The sequence below is a fragment of the Lolium rigidum genome, chromosome 7 (genome assembly GCF_022539505.1).
Source record: "Lolium rigidum isolate FL_2022 chromosome 7, APGP_CSIRO_Lrig_0.1, whole genome shotgun sequence".
Taxonomy (NCBI): domain Eukaryota; kingdom Viridiplantae; phylum Streptophyta; class Magnoliopsida; order Poales; family Poaceae; genus Lolium; species Lolium rigidum.
The window spans coordinates 140,932,381-140,953,737 of NC_061514.1; the positions used below are offsets into that span (position 1 = coordinate 140,932,381).

At 41.7% G+C, this 21,357-nt stretch overlaps 2 protein-coding genes across 5 annotated transcripts; both read left to right on the forward strand.

Moving 5' to 3' along the window:
• The first annotated feature begins 2,835 nt into the window (after positions 1 to 2,835).
• Positions 2,836 to 10,429, forward strand: LOC124674236. 2 transcript variants are annotated; one of them, XM_047210275.1, is made up of 9 exons: positions 2,836 to 3,039; positions 3,509 to 3,928; positions 4,398 to 4,450; positions 4,601 to 5,008; positions 5,437 to 7,120; positions 7,313 to 7,410; positions 9,092 to 9,236; positions 9,356 to 9,446; positions 9,619 to 9,762. In XM_047210275.1, the coding sequence occupies exons 1-9, from the start codon at positions 2,844 to 2,846 to the stop codon at positions 9,653 to 9,655; spliced, it is 3,132 nt and encodes a 1,043-aa protein (XP_047066231.1). In that variant the 5' UTR covers positions 2,836 to 2,843; the 3' UTR covers positions 9,656 to 9,762. The 2 variants fall into 2 exon arrangements, with proteins under 2 accessions (XP_047066231.1, XP_047066230.1); XM_047210274.1 differs by lacking the exon at positions 9,356 to 9,446 and having other exon boundaries at positions 9,619 to 10,429.
• A 549-nt stretch (positions 10,430 to 10,978) lies between these two features.
• LOC124674119 (pre-mRNA-processing protein 40C-like) lies at positions 10,979 to 19,387 on the forward strand. Of its 3 annotated transcripts, none has more exons than XM_047210153.1 (16): positions 10,979 to 11,409; positions 12,333 to 12,479; positions 12,594 to 12,788; positions 12,903 to 13,422; positions 13,513 to 13,652; positions 13,766 to 13,803; positions 13,991 to 14,069; positions 14,186 to 14,653; positions 14,982 to 15,065; positions 16,664 to 16,804; positions 16,953 to 17,059; positions 17,166 to 17,277; positions 17,884 to 18,027; positions 18,109 to 18,255; positions 18,334 to 18,456; positions 18,855 to 19,387. In XM_047210153.1, exons 1-16 carry the CDS (start codon positions 11,005 to 11,007, stop codon positions 19,137 to 19,139), a joined length of 3,135 nt encoding a protein of 1,044 aa, XP_047066109.1. In that variant the 5' UTR covers positions 10,979 to 11,004; the 3' UTR covers positions 19,140 to 19,387. The 3 variants fall into 3 exon arrangements, with proteins under 3 accessions (XP_047066109.1, XP_047066110.1, XP_047066111.1); XM_047210154.1 differs by having other exon boundaries at positions 11,278 to 11,394; XM_047210155.1 differs by lacking the exon at positions 10,979 to 11,409 and having other exon boundaries at positions 12,339 to 12,456.
• The last annotated feature ends 1,970 nt before the right edge of the window (positions 19,388 to 21,357 follow it).

A 21,357-nucleotide genomic window follows, 5' to 3' on the forward strand; every position in this document is an offset into this window, starting at 1 on the left:
TTGGTCTCTCAAGAATTGAGTACTCCTACCATTGCCAATGCGCTTGATGATGCCCATCTTAAGTAGATCAAGCCCAAATTCTATGCCCTTCCAAACCGGAGATGGGTCAGACGAGAAAACGGTATCGAGCATGTTTCCGTGGGGGAAGTATCTAGCCTTGAGAACCCTAGCACAAAGGCTGGAAGGATTTTGGATCATCCTCCAGGCTTGCCTGGCCAGAAGAGCTTGATTCAACAAATGCTTATCTCTGTAGCCTAGCCCACCCTTGCCTTTTGACTTTGTGAGGTTGTCCCGAGCGCACTGGTGAACTTTCCCGTGATTCTCCTCATCGCCCCAAAAGAAATCTCGGATGAGCTTCTCATACCGATCACAAAAGCCCATAGACATCTTGAACACAACCATGATGTGTCCAGAGCAAGCTTTGCGCCACGGATCCGATTAGAGTATCCTTGGCGCCATGTGACATATATCTTTCAGCCCAATTTGTCGACCTTTTAGTGAATCTTTTAAGGATTGGTTGGAACTGACCACTCTTCATTCTTCCTTCTGGTGTAGGTAGCCCAAGGTATTTCTCTTCAAAGGTTGAAGAAGCAACTCCCAGTATGGCTTTAATTTCCTGTTGTACGTCTGAAGGACAAGCATTGCTAAAAAGGACCGAGCATTTGCTAGGGCTCACACTCATTGTTTGCACACCTCTAAACTTTGTATTTTGAGCAACGTAAGATTTTTGATAAACTTGGAGCATTTGTATCTTTACTTTTTTGTTAAGTTGGGATTTTATTCATGTTGCCAAGACCATTATCAATAAAGTTTCTATAGGAATAAAAAGAAAGATTAAAATGGGTGCGTGAAAAGTAAGGGGAAAAGGGAATAAAAGTTGAAATGCAAGTTATGCATGGAGTTGTTTGTTTCATTTGCTTTAATGAATGATAATTTGCAAGTGCCTTATTTAGTGCCACCTTTTATTTACATGCATGGACGGTTAATTTTAAAGTTACTAAAAATGATTAGCACTATGGATACTTTTGCATGCTTCTGATGGTCAACTTTCTCCCTCTTGCTAGCTCAAATAATTAAACAAGCAAAAAATTGTGTATCCATAATCCCTTAAACCAAGTTATTCTAGCAGTGTCATACCTACCTACATAGAACTAATGCTATTCCAAGTATATTTTTCATGTTTGGGTTTTATTTAGCTTCCAAATAATATTGCTTATGGTTATGGTTGTCATAGAGAAGTTAGTTGTCGGGTGACCACAAACTTGAGGGCACAACCACTAAAAGTATAATAGGTGAAAGTCTCAAGAAAGTTATGTTTTGATGAAGTTTAAATTTTGAATTTGGAGAATAGATGTGGATTTGTAGGATAAAAAGTTGGGAAGAGGTGTAAACAAGGCGGAATGAGATACTCTTGTTATGCTTAGCAATCACATGTAAACCAAGGGTTATGGATATTTCAATACATATGCTCCAATGGAAAGTGAATACGAATGTAGGCACCGAAAATTTGGTTAGCCATGAAAAGTAAAAGTTAAAGGTTGAAAGAGCATATGACATGATTGAAAGATCCATAAATAAGGTTTGTGCTGGGGTATTAAGAACAAGATGATACCACATAAGTGGCGAAAGTGTTCAAAAAGTTAAACTTCATGTCTATCTTGTTATAATTACTCTCTTCTTGTAACTTGTTATCTTATGAGAGTTTATCTATTATGCAAATTCATTAATAATACAAATAGTACATTGGTTACTGCTGGAAGTTGATGTGAAAATAAAGATGCTAATGATAGGGGCAAATGGAACCAAACACTAATAAGGAACTACTGTTCAAGCATAAACTTAATGAAATAGAGTTTGGAAGCTAAACAACACATATACATGATTAATCACTACTTACTTTCTGTTAGTTTAACGTCTAAGATTAAAAGGAATAAAATAAATAAAAAATTATTATAATACCAAATAGGGTGTTATGTTATTCACTTTACTTAATTTTGCACTTTACGTGCTTAATTGTCCATAGTACTTTCATTTATTTTACACAAAATTACTTATTGTTGATCATGTATGCATAAGGGATATCACTTTATAGCTCATTTGTTTGTTGCTATTTCTTAAAGAATGAACCATTTAACATTATGTAGCAATGATAATTACCCCATTGAGAAAAACGGTTGGCGGGAGGGAATGTTCAGCTCGAAACTCCCATCTTCACCGCAATTGTCACCACCGGAGAACGATTCCGACAACCTGGTCGACTAGAGCGGGTCACCGTGGGCGGAGCACGACAAAGCGGGAGCGGGCGTCGCCGGGTAGAGCAGGATGGGCGCGACTGGACGGAGCCGGCGGTGGGCGCGAGCGACGGGAGGGCCACGGCGGGCGGGCAGCGCGAGGTCGGAGCAGGGGCGCGACTGGACGGAGCCGGCGAGAGGGCGCGGGCAGCCGACAGCGTGCGGGGCAGACGTGCAGGCTGTTCTGCCGGATTGGAAGAAGATGGAAAGAAAAAAAAAGTAAAAGAATGTTATTTTTCTATGGAATATGCTCCTTTGCAGTATGATTATAGGTCTGTTATGCGGTTTAATTTTTCGCGACCAAATTTGTGGATGCAGGTTGCATGCAGGGTATCGAGATGCTCTAAAGACTGTTTGTGCTCCCTAAGACGATGCGATCAAAAGAAAAAAACCGTTTGTGCTCGTGGTGGACGCATGAACCCGGCAACAACAAACAGACCGAACCGGACCCAGATTTGACCCCTCGTGACTCACAACTAGTCGTACGATCGGTGCTGCCCCCATCCTTTTCCCGGCCGCCTTCCCTTGCCGGCCGCGAGGACGGCGGTCGCCATGCGCCGCCTCTTAGCTGCGGCATGGCCGCACCTCCTTATCTCCCTCCTCCTCCTCCTCGTCGCGCTACAGTCAAAGGCGGTGTCAAGCTCCGGCGCCACAGCTGGCCGCCCAGAGTGGCAGGTCTTGACCAGGACCAACTTCTCCTCCCAGATCCGGCTCCACCCCCACGTTCTCCTCGTCGTCACCATGCCATGTAAGCCCTCCTATCCGTGTCTAGCTCAAAGCTCTCATTTCCGACTGGTTGAGTAGTTGCTAAGGTCAAGTAGTTAAACTGAACCCATATTTCAGAAATCTGGAAGTACTTAAGTAAATGTCACTATGTCAGGATAAGTAAGCATTCACTGAAATGTGATGTCTATTGCCCCGACAGAGCGATTTCATACTCCAAAATGCTACAGAATCACACGTCCTGACAATCTCTTATGTAGCCTGGCTGTTTCTTTTTAGTTTTACCAAATAGTTCGACTTTGGAGCTGGTACATAATCTAAGTAATAAAATTCCCATAATTTCGTAACCCCGCAATTATCATTTCCAAAGACAATGTCTGTTCCAAAGTCAGTCCGTGTATTAGAGTAAGCCTATATGCTCTAGCAAATGAAAATGTGTGCGTGAAATTCAGACCCGACTTACTCTAGCTGTTATTTCGTATGTTCATCTTTAGGGTATGGTGAATCAAGATCACTGATGGCCGAAATAGAACACCTTGTTGCAACCGATAAGCAGGAGCTTGGTCGTCTTAAGTTGATGGTTGTGTACAGAAATTCTGAGAAGTTGCTATCTGATGCTATTGGCGCCAGTGAAGGAACAAAGTTCATATACTACCGGCAATCCATACCGTTCAAGTATCAAGGAAAGCTCCGTTCACGTGATATATTATATTCGGTACACTATACCATGTCACTTAAGCATCAGGAGGCCCCTTTTGTGCCTTTGCATACCAAAGAAGAGGTGGAGGCGTTTATTCAATCAACCGATAAAGCTGTACTTCTATCCGAATTCTGTGGTTGGTTCACCAGATTGGCTAGTGGTGGAAGCAACACAAGCAGTGGGGCCACTCCATCAAAAACTCACACAGATAATGGTTAGTCAACTCTGCAATCGTCCATGGTTCATCCATCTTGTATGTACTATTTTGCTGCTTTTGTGACAAGGTGCTTGTTAAAATTGAAGTTGATTTCTACATCTCTCTCTCTCTCTCTCTCTCATTTTAGTACATTTTTTATGGGAAGACAAAGCTTAGGTTTCCATATTGACCAAGATTAATGATTAGTAAGATCCCACAAGCACATATGGTGTAAAATGGTAAAATATCCACAATTGGAAACCCATGATGACATAGTTTGTTGGCACTTGTCAGTCTGCCTTAACTTTTTTGGACTGATCCAGTTTAGTCCTTTTCCATTTCATTCACCAGTTGCTCCATGATCATCACAAAACTTCTACTTTAGTCCTTTTTTTCATTCATTCACCAGTTGCTCCATGATTGTCATAAAACTTTTGAATGGATGGTAATTCATGCCAACTCAACACTGACATGTGGAATCATACAGTTGACATTTCTGCGAAGACACTGACCAGAGAATCAGATGGCCGACTAGAGCTTGTAAGTGTACCAAAGAAGGTCACATTTATCTCTGGTTAATTATTCGTGATATGTTCCTTTGAGAGAACTACCTGTCTGTCTGAACTATTAAGGTTGAGCATATATCAGGATAGAGTCCCCGAAAACGCACTTATTTGAGATTACAAACAGGTTGTAGAGGATGAAGAACTGTCCTTTGGAGGTGGGGGCCAGCTTACTGGTTCTACTTGGAAAGGTGGATTTACCATAGCAAATCAAAGTGTCTCAGATCAAATTAAAATACCGACTGATGAAAATAGAAAGTTGTGCACAGTACAAAAGTTCCAACAGTTCGAAAGCTTCTATGCAAGGCTTACTTCCCTGTCAAGAGAATACTTTCTTCCTCCAGAGATAGTTCGATTTGGCCTTATAACTGACAAATCGTCATTACCTTCACCGGATGTTGTCAATGAAAGCAATTCAGAGACATGGTTCCTCAGTGTCCATTATGTGGGATGCACAACTTGCTCAGTTATTGCAAAAGAAGGGGATGACCTAAGAAGTCTGTTGCAATCCCATCATAATCTCGATGTTAAGGAGGTCAGTGAGAATCCCTTTCATGAGCTTAATTAATTTACTAAAAGAACATGACATGTCCCAAATATCATTTCAAGATGAAGATAGCTATTCTGCCCATGTATTTTCCGTGCTACTGTCATTAGTAAGTAAAGGAGGAGAATGTACCAATTTAAAACCTTTGAACCAGGTTCTCTGTTATTGCAAACATATCTCTTTTTGATAAAATGTTTTTAAGCTGTATATGAAGAGAACAATCCAATTCATAATCAATACTAAGATTATGTAATTTGTTGATCTTGATGACAGAATACCTTGTTTTATTTAGTAAAAGGCACTGCCTTATATGGATTGCTGCTACGTTGTTTTCTTTTGTCATGATTTATCCAAATATCCAGTGCTTTTAATTGTACATGCATCACACGATGACTTTTGGATTTGCATTTTTGTAGATTGATGCTGACGAAAGTGGTGCTGAGGCTACCTTTCCAGCAAATAGGCCCTCAGCTATTCTATTTGTCGATAGATTATCAGATTCCTTAAAAACTAGAGATGAAAGCAAATTATCTCTCAAAATACTTCGGGAGTATGTTCAGAAAAATTATCCACCTTATGTCATTTCTGGTGATCTAAATAATGGCAACTCCAAAATGGTTCCTTCTGTGCCCAGCACAACTAGGGGAGCTCCAGATGCCCGTTCTGGAACAGTTAGGTTGCATGCTTTGACTTCAAAGTATATGGAACTAGGGGATAAAATATCAGTAATGGTAGTTAAAGATGGAGAAAGTATTTCATACGAAGGTGCTAACCAAGATAGTTCTAGTAGCCCTTTATATGATATTCTAACAAAACTTATTCACAAAACAAGATCAGCACGTAGTTCAAAGAAAACAAGGATAAGTTTTGTAGCAAAAGATGTTGGCATAAAGTTGCTCTCTGATGAATCTGAAGTCAAAGTGGGGGATTTCGTGTCAATCCGAGAAAGTCAACATGATAGAATAGATGATTTATTTGCCAGCTCAGATAGTGTCAATGATGGCATCGCTGAAGTTGTGCATGAAAACAAGGCAACAGAAGAAGAATATATTGATGATGGACAATCACCCACTATAACTGAGAAAACTCCCGCATGTTACTGTGGTAATGATGATCTTGATTGTAGTGATACAGGAATGAAGGAACAACAAGAAGCCGAGGCAGAAGAGGCCTCTGATGTAAGCCCTGATCTTCATGAAGAGGTCTCCATTGATGTGCATAGCAGCAATGAAGTTCGTGGTTTATTACAGAAGCACACAGATGAGAAGACTGTTTCAGAAGGTTTGGACATTTTGGAACCAGATAGGAGAAATGTGTATTCTAACAACGAGAAATCAGGATCACCAAATCAGCAAGATGATGTATTTTCATTCCCGAGTCATGAATCTGAAAGAATTGAAGGTTTCGTTGGTGAGGATGATGTGTTTAGTCTGGATGACGAAAAAGAAAAAAGTGACAGCAAATATTCTCCACATGCGACATTTAGCTCTTCCAGCATCCTTAGAAGTGATAACACTGAATATGCAGAGCAGGTGACTTCAAGCATATCAGATAACCGTTTTGTTGGTTCGTTCTTCTTTTCGGATGGTGGTTATAGGCTTCTGAGAACTTTAACTGGTGGATCAAGAATTCCATCCCTGGTTATAATTGATCCAGTTCAACAGAAGCATTATGTCTTTCCTCAGGAAAATGAGTTTAGCTACCCTTCCTTGGCAAATTATTTTGACAGTTTTGTGAATCAAAGCCTTTCTCCGTATTATCGTTCAGCCTCACCTGTCGTAGGTTCAAAGGAGCTCCCAAGGCCACCATTTGTCAATCAAGATTTCCATGAGGCAAATTCCATCCCTTTGTTGACAGCAAGTACTTTTTGTCCCTTGGTCTTTGGATTTGAAGGCTGTGAATCAAAATATGAAACATCATTTTTGAATGCTGAAAATATTGCATCTGCCTGGAAGAAGGATGTGCTGGTGTTGTTCAGCAACTCTTGGTGTGGGTTTTGCCAGAGAACAGATCTTGTTGTCCGGGAATTGCACCGGTCATTCAAAAGTTTCCTAAGTTTGAATTCTCAAGTTGCAAACGCTCAAGATTTGCAGACCAAAGGTACTGAGCTGAACTCATATATGAACACTAATGCAACACTAACCTACTATATATATGTGCCATTGTCCAGTCAGAAAATGTTTTATTATAGCCTGTTTCCCCAGAGGTCAGAATATTTCTAAGAATTTGTATTACTTGCATTTCAAATGTAAATGATTTATTTTCACACTAACCATTATTGTATTGGTTTAGAGAAAAATGGAGAGTCTACCTCTGAGGGCCTTCCAACTATTTACATGATGGACTGCACAGCAAACGAATGCCATCAGTTACTAAAATTGGCAGGCAAGGTAGTAATCAATTACATATTGTATGTACTTAACCTTTTCCATGTTCACAAAAAAACTCTCCTGTGGCAGAGCCCAATTTCATGTGGTAAGAGAAAACAGAGCCCAGTTTACAGTTCTGATTGGGAAAGGAGTTCTCCACATTCTGTTTTTTCTTTTTGAGCTAAAAACTGTAGGGGAGGCCCCGACAGTAAATTTTATTAAAAGAGATAAAATATGTACAAGAGGAGAAGAAAGGAGGGAATGTACAAAAGGGCCTAGCCCTGGGCATAACCCAAAGAGAACTACAAAGCATCTAGCCAATCTAAGAGAGGGGTTTTTTGGTTGTCCTTCATTCTGTAAGAGAGAAGGAAGATGTCCCTCTTAAAAGAAAAGGACCAAGCTCTAATAGAAGGTGTTACATTGTCAAAAATAAAAACGTTCCGTTGCTTCCATAGATTCCAGGTGGCAGTGGCAAACACTTCAAAGAAGAAAGGCTTCCTAAAAGTTCCTCGTGCAGTAGCAATCATCTCAGAGAGTTCCATGTTGTCTTCAAGAGTGATGCCAATGGATTGCCAACAACATTTACTGAAGTTACAATTCCAGAAGAGATGGTCCCTGGTTTCTAACAACCCATCATCGCAGAGACAGCATATTCCGTTGTCATTGAGTGAAAAACTAGTAGCCTAGAGTCTGGGCCTACGGGGAGCATGGTATTTATTAAACTCTGTAAACTGTATGTTGGTTAGCTAGAGTAATAGCACTGTGTTACACTTAGTGGCGACATCTAGCCAGGGCATGTGCCTAAGCTGAAAAGAATAGGTGAATCTGATAGATGTCATAACCTAAGTACGTTATTTTCTGGTTTATCTGAACAGAAATAGCTCACATAACAATGCAATATGGCCCGTTAAAAAGCATAACTACATAAGACCTTGCCATTCAACCATTAGCTTCACTCTGATGTGTACAGTTCAGTTAAGGGGAGGTGGTTGAGCTTGAAATAAAATACAGAGATGGCCATTCTGATTAGCATACTTACTTATTATCTAGAAATTTGTATACTATAGGGCCAATTTTGCATTTGGTTTGTGCTAAGTTCTTCCTCTTTAGCCCTAACATCCCTCTGCCTAGTCAGTCCATAGACATAACATTGAGCAGAATGCTGCCTAGGAAGTTCAAGTCATTTAATGCAAGACAACGGTTTTGTGTAAAACATGTTTGCATACAATCAATTTAGCTATTTCTACTGTTATATCTGCTACGTCCACGCCCATAGCACCAGGCAATAATGAAATAAAGATAAGCTATGAAAACAGAGATAGAGATCGGCTTAGCTTCCTTTAAATTAGAGGTTAGATAAGATACGACTTGAGAATCAAGTAAGCCATCCCTATATAATCGGAGGCATGTCCCATCTATCATCGGTCAATAAATAAATTAGTTTTTTTTGCTTAACATCTCCTCCCCTGGCTACCTTTACAATGATCGAATGCTTATTACAATATCACACCCAATTTTCCTGAGAGTTCCTTCAGGATTTTATACAGCTTTCATGTTGTCTCAACAGCCTAAGTTGAATTGTAGGAAACCTTTTTTTTTCTCAAGCCCACCTTAAGTTGTTACCTTGTATGACATGACCATTTCTCTTGTATCACGTGCTTATCTTGGCTAATAATGACATAAAACCTTCATGTGCATACAGGAGGAGTTTTATCCTACGGTGTTGCTTTTTCCGGCAGAAAACAAAAGCGCAATATCATTTGAAGGAGGAGTTTCGGTGGGCAATTTAATTGAATTTTTGGAATCTCACGTGACCAATTCTCGCCATATATTATTAGAATATAAAGGTTGGTGCAAAAGCATCTGGTTGTACATAAAAATTTAGATCTGCCAAGTACTGTTATCTATATCTGTTACCGCACCAAGCCATTCTTATAAAATTTACCGTTCCTTGTACACACAAAAGTTTCCACTCCTCTGTTCACGTGCTGTCCAAGCATACAACCAGTCTGCAGAATACTGATATTTTATATGAGAGTCTTCAAACCTCTGGAAGTGTCAAGAAACCAAAGATCTGCTCAAAATATATTTGGTGGAATATTGCCTATATAATTTATTTCTCGACTGGTTCTCAGCTGACTTGCATTACATTAGTTTTTGTGAATCCACTGCTCGGTGTGTTGTGGTATTTACACATTCTAAAGCCTTGCTGTTTTTTTTGGCACACAGGATATCTGCGGAAGAAGAGGATGGTAATGCAACATGATGCACCGCAGACAATCCAATTTCATATAAATGATAAGAGCAGCAGCAGTTTTGGTTCCCATCCACCAACTGATCCAGAAAAGCGCAAGGTGCATATCGTCACAGGGTCTATCCTCGATGCCACGGAAAAGCTCGGCGGCACAGTTCCATTTGATAACGCCAGAGTGCTCATTGTGTCTGCTGATTCTCACGAGGGCTTTTACGGACTAATCATCAACAAGAGGTTAAGCTGGGACGCCTTCAAGAATCTGGACAGCTCCATGGAGCCTATCAAGCTTGCCCCTCTCTTCTACGGTGGACCTGTTGTGGTGCAGGGCTACCACCTTGTGAGTCTGTCCAGAATTGCCTTGGAGGGGTACACACAAGTCTTACCCAATCTCTATTATGGAAACATAATTGCCACCAGCCGGGTGATCACTGGGATCAAATCAGGCGAGCAATCTGCTGAGGACCTGTGGTTTTTCGTCGGCTACGCTGGTTGGGGATACAGCCAGCTGTTTGACGAGCTATCTGAAGGAGCATGGCATGTTAGTGGAGAGCCGATCGAGCGCTTGGACTGGCCGGATAGTTAGAGGATTCCTTTGCTAAAGTTCTAGTCCATCTTGCACATATTTGCTGACACAACATTATGGGTTTGTACTAGTTTGGTTCGATCAGATCATTCAGAGGCATAGTAACATTGTGTTTCAGATTAATGCTGTATTGAGGCTACGGAAATTTTGATGTGTTTTTGTAAACTGATTCATGTTTTTGGTATCGTAGCCTCTCTTTGCGATTCTCTGCTCTCCTGGTGTAACACAGGTTGTTTTAATCTGAATTGGTTTGGCACATTGGTGCACATTGCTTGAACTGTAGAATCAATTTTTTTATGAGTTTGCCTATGGTTGCATGGTCTTCACTGGTAGCTTGTCACCGTTCTCTCGTCCATTGACATCAGCACATCAACTGTTCTCCGTATTTGTTGCTGGTATTATATAAGTTTTGTGTTCAAAAAAAAAAAACTCCCTCCATTACATAATTGTTTTAGTTCAAAATTTGAATTAAAATCTCGACCAAAATTATGGAACGGAAGGGAGTATAAATTTGTTGCTTGCGTGTGAAATGTAGATTTATTTTGAACTATGCGTGTGAAGTGTAGTTGGTAGTAATGGCAGGATGGTTGGCCTTTCAGAGTTTCAGTGAGGTGAACTGCAAATCGAGCCCAAAGACCTGATCGGCCGTGCTCTGTCTGTTCTCTACTTCATCGTTCGCTAAAATTTTTTTTTCTACCTCATCGCTTCGGTTTGTTGCTTCTCTCTCGCGACTCCCGTCCCGTCCGCCTCGCAAAACCCTAGCCCACAGTCTACTCCCATGGCGACGCCGGCGGTGGCCGCCGCCGACGCGGCCAGCCCGCAGCCCGAAGAGCCTCCTCGGGACGAGGCAGCTGCCCCAGTGGCGGAATCAGAGGAGGCGCCCGGCCCTGGCGCCGTAGCGGCGGCAGCAGCGGTGGAAGAGGCGGCAGCTGGGGATGCCCCCTCCGCTCCCGCTCCCGCTCCAACCTCCACCTCGAGTCCCGCGTTGCCACCTCCTCCGGCTTCCCCTACGCCGGCTGCCGCTCCAGGGCCGCCGCGGCCGCAGTTCGCTGCCTCGCCGGCGTACATGACGCCCCCGGCGTCGTCCCCGTCGCCCGCCTTCTCTTACAACGTTCTGCCCAGGGCGCCGCCCCCGCGCCCGGTGGGCAGCGGCGCGGCCCACCAGCAGGTAGCTTCCGCCCCGGTACAGTATCCGAATCCTATCCACTGCTTCGGCTTACATGCTTCACCTAGCTATTCTATGCGCTCGTATAGGAACAGTTGTTTCTCTTTCGTGTTTGGTGTATGATCCACATAGGCAATGTTGTAATTCCTGTGGAGGGATATATGGTGTTCAAGTTGCCCGGAACTATATTTTGCTTTGCTCTGATAAAAAGTGTTAGCCGCTGACATTGGGTTAGGTGAATTGATGATGAACTTGTTAACTGCAGCAGCACACTCTGAATTTAGGGAATTTCAAATTCATGACCCTACTGTAGTCCTCTTGCCAGGAGGGTCATATATCGCCCTGCTTAAAGAGGGATATTATGTTTCAAGTTCCATGTCATATTACACGGGTCTGTGGATTTTTTTTAGCTTCTGTTAGCTTCATCACAAATGCCTAGTTCTTGCTTTTTTCGAAGAAATTTCTCTTTTAGGTGTATGTTGCATAGTTGTTGTAACTGGACTGTTATGCCGCGCTGTTTTTATCTTGATTTGGTGAAACATTTTTTGGTTCGATTTTTTTATCAGATACAAAATATATAGATAGATTACCCTTTTCGTTGTATCACGGTTCACGGATGTTTGATGTGAACCTAATTAGCTTGTGGAGCTCTTGTATAAATTATTCTGAAACCATCTAAATACTAGAAGCCTACCCAAATCAGTGATAATTCCGGGGCTTGTTTGGTTTCTTTCTATAGCCTATAGCTTCTTTCATAATTAGTAAACTGAAAAATTGTTAGTGAATCTGAGTGTACACAGCTTTGGCATCTTGCTTCTGCAACAGTTCATTTAAAAGAGTAACGAAATATGAGTATTGACACTTATGATCACCACAAAACAACTCAACAGTGTGCAAGTTAGATTATCGTAACTAGTAGTCTTATCATTTTTCCTTTCCAGGCTCCGATGGCTCCTCCAATGCCTCCAGCAGCTCTTCAGCCACCAGCCCCACGACCGTATTTTGGGAACAGGCCGTCTTTCTCATATAATGTAGCCTCACATGCCAATGCTAGCCTGCCTACTGGTCAGCAGTTTCAACTTGACACTGTAATTTCTCATGGCTTTATTATCACCAGAATTACTATTGTTCCTTTCAGTATTTTCTAATGACCAGTTCCTCTTCTGTGATGCACTAACGCTTAATGCCACCTTGTCTTCCAGGGCATGAACCATTCTGTCCAAGTTCCTATGTTTGCTCGGCCAGCATCCTTGCAGCCTCCAGCTCCTGGACAATTACCTCGCCCAAATGGACCATTCCCAGGAGCTATGGCACCAAATCCTCTGGGATCTATTCGGTTGCCATTTCCAGTGCCACCCAGGACTTCCAATATTCATTATGGAGCCAACCCACAACAGGCACAGCCCTAAAGCCTCCCAGCTTCTTTTTAAACATTGCATGCTTTGATCGGCTTGCTTCCATATGCTCTAATCTTATGAAATGGGTGCAAATAACTTCTTGAATTATTACAGGGTAACCCAGATGCTAGTGCTTCGAAGTCAGATGTCCCAAGTGCCCCAGAGGCAAGTCCCCATACCATGCAGTCACTGCCACCCCGCCCTGAGGTTTTTGGGTCTGCTGAGGGTTCTGCACCTGGACAAAGTTCTTCAAACTTGTCAACTGCACCAAGCCTCCTTGGGAGGCCTACAACCCCATCTGCTCCTTCTTTGCCTCAAACATCACCATCAGGTGCTGTTCCACGGACTGCTCAGCAACAGTTTTATCCATCCCATCCGTCAGCACCTGGTATTATTCCACCTCAACCTTTATGGGGATATCCTACACAACCTACTAGTTTTCAGCAGGCTCCTTTCTATTCATATCCACCGGGACCTCTTGGTAGACCAATGATTGGAACTTCTGCTGTAACTACATCCTTGACCAACATCCAACCACCTGGCATTACAACTGGTGGAGATCCCAAGGAACCACCGTCAACAAATCCAGGATCTGTGCAGCCCATTCATAGTTCAGTTGAACCCCATCCAACAGGTATTCTTTTTACTGGAGTTGATGATCACTTGTTGAGTCTTAGTGCCCTATTGATTCTCCAGTTCTTATGATTTCTGTGCAATGCTGAAGGGCTGGAGCACAAAAGTACTACAGGAATTCAAGATTCTGATGCGTGGTCTGCCCACAAAACAGAAGCGGGCGTTTTATATTATTACAATGCATTGACAGGAGAATCAACTTATCAAAGACCACCTGGTTATAAGGGGGAGGTAGTTGCACAGAAGAATAGCTTTATCAAGTAATATAACTTCATTCTAGTCTGTGACATGACAATTTAGCATCACAATTTAACTAACTCATTTTTTTCCCTTCTTCGCTATAGCTCGAGAAGGTTGCAGCTCAACCAATTCCAGCTTCTTGGTATGTCTGCACATTTACCTTGTCCTACTTTTGACTAATTTTATGTTGGCATGTGAGCGTTGTAAGAACCTTCTTGGATTTGATTCCTCCCACCGTTATACTCTTAAGACTTCTACAAAACCATTTGCACAAACAATTTCATGTGAATGATAGTGTCACATGGAACTCAAATATTTCACTTTGTCAGGGACAAAATTTCTGGCACAGACTGGAGCATAGTAACTACAAGTGATGGAAAGAAATACTACTATGACAATAAACAAAAGGTATGTTCTTGATAATGTCTTTGGAGGTCAGCACGTCTACTACATTGATTAATGTTGTGTTCTTTCAGTATTGCATGAATTTATTATGTATAGCTTATTTTCTCAATGATGAACAGATAAGCAGCTGGCAACTTCCGCCAGAGGTGGCTGAGCTCAACAAGAATGCTGATTCTGGTAGCTTGAAAGGAAGTTCAACTTCACTGCAGGATGCTGGTACAATAGGAAATAAGGGTGAAATAAGTGGTGAAATAAGTACTCCTGCCATACAGACAGGTGGCCGTGATTCGTTGCCACTTCGGCAAACAGTTGCCTCTGCATCGCCTTCTGCTTTGGATTTAATAAAGAAGAAATTGCAGGACGCTGGTGCTTTCAGTGTGTCCTCTCCTCTTGCTACTCCTTCATCTACTGCATCCGAGTTGAATGGATCTAAACAAGCTGAGGGTGCACCTAAGGGACAACAAGGCTCAAATAACGGTGAGAAATCAATGGATAACAGTGGCAATGAAAATATTTCAGATTCCTCTTCAGATTCAGATGATGAGGAACATGGTCCAAGTAAAGATGACTGTATTCGTGAGTTTAAGGTGATTCTTGTGACATTATCTCGGATTTCATGATATATGCTAGGGGAGCTTTTTGCTTCTCCACGATATGTGCTTTTCCTTGAGATGCTAGTTCAAGATAATGAACTTTGGTACTTGTTCAATTCTGTTTGTACTTTGTAGCCATATGCTATTTCATGATCTTTTTGTAGGACAGCATTCTTTCTACTTTATGTAGTTGGGAATTAAAATAACTTAATACAAGTTGCTTATTAATGAAACTAGATGATTTAATAGGAACAAATTAGATTCTTTTTGTTGGTGTTGTGCAGTAACAGCATGACATTGGTGCATTTGTTAATGTTTGCAGGAGATGCTAAAGGAACGAGGAGTAGCACCATTTTCAAAGTGGGAGAAGGAACTACCAAAACTAGTGTTTGATGCACGCTTTAAGGTTTGTGAAGTTCGTCATCGTTGTCTTTAATGCGACCTCTTGTGGTCTGCCAAATCATTGACCATATTCCTGCTTACAAACTACCATTTGTGCCAACAAAGACTTCTTCAGTATATTGCTTAACTCCATGTAGGGTTTCTCGTAGTTGATTTCCACTTGGAAGGCACACATATATATTTTTTTTGATTCAGATGTTTTTTTGCTCGAGAACATATAGTGATATAGTTAGAAACTTCTAAATGGATTATTGATTTTTCCGAATGACTAAATATCGAGGATAGCTTTGCACCTAGCTGGTGGTCTGCTTTTCTGTTTAATCCTGGCAGAGGGCCAGAACCTGAGCACATATTGACTTATCTGTTGTGACAACTCACAAGGATAAAAAAGTAACTATTGACTGATGATCTAAGTAATTTCATGTTTTTTTATTCCTTTCTACCAGGTGGTTGTGGTGTAGCAGTTGTGGTTTTATTTTCAAGGCAGTGATATAATTACCTAAAAAAAAAAACGAGACCCATGGGCACTAGCACCCAGGGCTTATTCTTATAGAAGAAGCTCAATGAGCCGCAAATCCGCGTCCGAGGAGATTCGAACCCGGGTTGCGGGGTAGCCACCAACTCGAGCTAACCATCTGACCCTCTGGTCATTCTCGATATAATTACCTTAACAAACTAAATTCCCGCAGCTACCTAACTTAGTTCAAGTTTTAATGGGGCAAAAAGCCAGTGCCTTCTTTCTGCAATTGATGTCATAATTTGTTATGCGTGTAGATTTACTATTATTGCAGTTAAAGGAAAAATAGAAAATCTCCTTAATAGACACTAGGTGCTATTAGAGGTAGGCTTCTTAAAAAACAGTTTGGATCCAAACCGTGGAAGCAGGCAGTTATTTTTTTTTCCTACTAGCTTGGACGGATAGTTTGTAGTTACTGAAAGAAAATGAACTAACCCACACCAGCCGGGGATCCAAACCTTTTTTGAACATCCTTGGTTATAGGTTAGCTTGAAGCTGGAAAGAAACTGAAAAATCTAGTTGATCGTGATCTGCCTTCAGACTACAGATATACAGTGATTACTCATTTGGAAAACTGAATTCTGTGTGTGCTTGTGGTTCTAAAAGAAGCTTCTAGTAGTATTTACTATTTTTAGTTATAGCAAGGTAGCAACCTCTTTAATGCTATAACAACAATAGCTTACGTGCATCGGGAAATATTTTGCATAATAACTAAATTAGGCAGCGCAATACCACAAAGCAGAGCAATGTCAAACTGTACATTTGTGCTCTGTTTTTCTACTCCCAGTTATGCTGTATCCAAGACCTCATGTTGTAGTGCATTGAGTGTGATTGATGTACTGTATGTTTGTAAAGGATCAAACTAAATCTGTAGTTTCCAAAGTAGGCCCTAAATTGTACTTCTCCTCAGTTCTCACTTAAATGGAACTAGTGATTGCTATATGCTCATAGAAGAAAGATACTTTATAGTGCTTGCTGTTGAGTAAGGCACAATATATTTTCGTTTTGCTGTCCTTGCTGCTACTTGTAACTTTACAGTGTAATTCTATAATTGAATAATACTAATGATGGATTGCCCAATACAGGCTATTCCTAGCCACTCAACAAGACGGGCTATATTTGACCACTTTGTTCGAACACGTGCTGACGAGGAACGGAAAGAGAAGAGAGCAGCTCAGAAGGCTGCTGTGGAGGCATTTAAACATCTACTAGAAGAAGCATCTGAGGTTCACTAATTGCTATCGATTTTACAAGTTGTTTGAGTTTTTTCTTTAAATTACGGCATGCGGATGATAGCCAAATGGCTCAAGCTGTTGCATATCTTTGAACTACCGCTATCTGGAATGTCATGCCTTCTCAATACATAAACTGCAGGATGTTGATCCCAAAATGGGTTACCAGGAATTCGAAAGAAAAAGGGGTACTGACCCAAGATTTGAAGCCTTGGATCGAAAAGAAAGGGAGGCTCTTTTCAAGGAGAAGTAAGGCCACTGACTTAAATAGAATTAATGATTTCCAGTTTCATCTTTCAGATCAAATTAACGGGCTATGTACATTTAGATGATGCATTTCCAATTGTTTGAGCAGGGTGAGGGCTATTGAAGAGAAATTTCAATCAGCACGGAATGCTGTCATAACTGACTTCAAATCAATGCTTCGAGAATGTAAAGATATTATTTCGACTAGCCGTTGGACCAAAGTAAGTTCATTGTACTCACTTCACTACACATCTTGCAACAAGATGAAATGACAAAGGAGACAGATTTTATTTATGTAAAGATAATGTAATTATCTGCCTCGTGATGATATTTTGTTTTCTGCACTTGCAGATTTAGGCCACACATTTAGATACACATTATTTCTTTTTGTTATCTTGTTGTATTGCTGACAGGAATGGATTCAATCTCCTATTGTGAAATTGAAACAATTGTTTAAACATGTAAATTTCATCTACTTGGATTTGTTTCTCCGTTCTACCTATTTAAAGTAACAAGTGAAATATGAATCCTTGCTTTGTAAGGAACGTTGTTGGGTTGGTCAAAACTAGAAAAGAGATTTTCATAATATGATCTGAGTAACTTGCCGAGGTTGTCTTCCTTTTCAATGAAATGAAATGCAAATCCTTTTGTGTTTTCTCGGAAAAAAACTTGCCGATTAGCCATTTCTTCTGGGAAGTGCAAACTGACCAACAGACCAAGTCAAACAGCTGCCTCTGAGGCTCTGACATAGGACATGGTTTAGTGTTGTTAGAGTATATAGTTTTGATCTCAGTTTTTCTCATAGATCTTACTACTGCATTCTACAGGTGAAAGAAAAATTCCGGAGTGATCCAAGGTACAAAGCCGTAAAGCATGAAGAGAGAGAAAACGCTTTCAATGAATACATAGCAGAACTTAAATCCGCTGAACGGGAAGTGGAGCAAGCTGCGAAGGCCAAAGTGGATGAACAAGTTAGGCAACTCAGCCAATGAACTTTACGATGCTTTATTTACTGATTGTCGCTTCACATATACTGTTGTATGCATTATCAGGCCAAGTTAAGGGAGAGGGAACGCGAAACTCGCAAAAGGAAAGAAAGGGAAGAGCAGGAAATGGAGAGAGTAAAATTGAAGATCCGAAGAAAAGATGCCGAGTCTTCATATCAGGCCTTACTTGTTGAAATTATAAAAGACCCGAAGGTGATTCAGTTGACTTATTTACTCTATATTTAACTGAACTGATCTTTGTAATGTAAGTATGTTGTTTTTCTTCCACAGGCATCATGGACAGAATCCAAGCCAAAACTTGAAAAGGACCCACAAGGTCGTGCTTTAAATCCTGACTTAGGCCAAGGTGATGCTGAGAAGTTATTCCGTGATCATGTCAAGGACTTGTATGAGGTAAATTCCTACAATTGTGGTTGTCTGTAGCTACTGTTCTAAGAATTTTAAATTGCTCTGGTATTTTGTGGCGGTTTGCTTATTGAAGTCTGCTTCCTGGTTTCTGAGCCTGTGACCGGTTCCAATCATTCTCTTCATCCATAGAGGAACTTCAAAATATTCAGCAGGTTCACATGAACTATTGCATTGAAGTATTTATGGATGGTATTATTGCATGTATTATTTGGTTGAACTCTGATGCTTGGGTCACTGCTGCTTTAACAAAGCCTCTTCAGTTTAGCGGAGTTGCTAGTGTTTTGATCGCCATATGTATCACTATCATGCGAGCTTGAATTTTTTAAGGCTCAAGTCATTGCATGCTTTTGACTGATCTTGATGTTCCTATAATTTCCTTGCAGCGTTGTGTCCGTGACTTCCGGGCACTTCTATCTGAGACCATTACCCCAGAGATAGCAACCCGGACGACAGATGAAGGAAAGACTGCAGTTAGCTCTTGGAGCGAAGCAAAAGGACTTTTGAGATCTGACCCAAGATACAATAAAGTGGCGAGCAAAGACCGTGAGTCTATTTGGCGTCGGTATGTGGATGATATGGCAAGAAAACTTAAAAAGTCAGATACAGAGAAACCAGATACTGATGCGAGACAGCAACATAGGTCCTCTGATCCGTCAAGGCGGAGGTAACTTATAGTAGAAATTGTCCACCTGTACTTCCCTAGTTATTATTCTTCTCGGGATATTCAGGGCCCAGTCTGTCCTTTACCTTTAGGCATCTCTATGTAACAACAAATGTCTTGTATTATCATCACCAGTTTTGATACCATGAGTGTACTTTTTTTTTTCGAGCTTTTGGGCATTCAATCCTTCCTGGTGCCATCTTATGCTGTCCTGTCACATATTGTTGCGAAATAAATTTCTATATACAGTTATGAGTTACCTAGAGCTGTCATGGAGTATGTTTTCTGCACGTGCCATACTATGTTGATTGTTCTCTTTACGTGCATTTTTTTTTTACTTCAAGCGAAGTGTCGGCCTGAGTTCCTGGCATTGTGAACGAGCCACGTAGCAGACATCCAGCCACACGAACTCGCGCAAGCACTTGAGCGAATAAGTGTTTCATAAATGCCATAATAAGTGATGTCTAACCTGAGATGGAACTCAGGACGCGTTTGATGCAGCAAATAATGGTTGTATTATCGACCCAGATGGCAGAAGTGATGACGCTGCTATCATTGTAGCAACAAAATTCATGGACGTGGATCAGCCTTTGTCCCATGGCCTCTATGAAGCAAATGTGCATTGATGTATCAGCAGCTAGTAAAGCAAGATAAGACCCTCCCCGGCTTGGCTTGACGATTCAACGGTGGTTTCTAAATATGTGCATCATCTCATCTTTGTTTTCCCGAGACACTTGTATGGAACAATATCCAGTACATAATAGATCTTCAAATAAATCACTAAGAGAGCTATTCCTTGGTTTTAAAAATCTCAAGGACAACCATCATGCTACATATTTCTTGTTTTTTTTTAACACAGAGAGGGGTATAGAAGACCCCAGAGATTCATCCATTAAAGTGTCAGGTACAATTTTACAGAAAGGCCCTTGTACAACACTCGCACTAAGAACCTAATATTTGAAGAAAGATGCTTGCACTTTACAAAAAACAACCTACAAAGATCTTTGAAAACGCAATCAGGGACCTAGGTGTCTCTGCCACCGTCCGCCGGCATCCTCCAGGCGTCGCTGCCGAGGAACAAGAGCAAGCAGCTCAAAGGCTCCCTTCCGGCGCAGATCTTCTGCCAACGACTGTCGTCAAGCCACCGGGGACGAGACCACTTGGTAGCCTGACGCGTCGAGCTTCCGCAGCAGAAGAGGGAGAGGCCTCCACGATGGAGGTTGAGCTCTGGCCGCCATATCGGCCAAGGATCACAACGTCAAACATGGACGCCATGTGTTCCGCACAGAAGATGATCGAACCATAGCACCCCGTAGGCAGATGCTGAGGCAGATCCTCCTGAGCAGCCACGAAATCGTCGAAGTCTTCCTCACCACCATGGCAGGAAAGAAACGACTGCTTCAACTGGTTACTCGAGCAGGAGCAGCTACAACAGGAGAGGCCAGATCCCACTCCGGGATCCAAAATCGGTCCACCCTTCTTCAGCACCTCCTCGCCATCACGGCCAGCCAGGGGAGAAGAAAGAGACAACTTTGCTAAAGGTAGACTCCGCTCTCCCTCGCCACAATGGCCGGTCAAGAGCTCGTCTGCCTTGCAGCAAAATACTCGAAGAGAAGATCCAGCAGCCACCGATTTATTGAGGGAGACGGTGTTGCCGCTTCCCACGCCAAGCTTCGACCAGGGAAGCATCAGCACAAGCAGCAGCTGAAAGTGCATGGAGCCCCCATGTGTGGTTTTGGTAATTAATGACAATCCCTATGGACTAATGTTTGCATCGAGCTATATTTGTAGGTGTTGTCCATAGGCAATGCTTGAACCATATGTTGGCTTCAAGATTGCAATAAGAAGCAAATGAAGAATATCAAGTGTCAAGTATGTCTTGAAGATGAAGATGAAGTGAGCCCTCAAGTTACTTCAAGACATCAAAATGATGAAGAATGAAGAAATGAAGTGCAAGTTCAAGATGAGCCAACTCGAAGAGTTCATAAGCTTGAAGCTTGCCATGGAGAAATGAAGTGCAAGTTCAAGATGAGCCATCTCGAAGAGGTCCTTTGCTTGAGTCTTGCCATCCATATGGTGATCATGAATATGTGAAGATGCGCCGAAGAAGAAGCTCTCCCATGGTGGATTATGGGGGAGCAATCCACATGGTGGTCATGGTTATGTGAAGATGCGCCGAAGAAGAAGCTCTCCCATGGTGGATTATGGGGGAGCAATCCACAAGA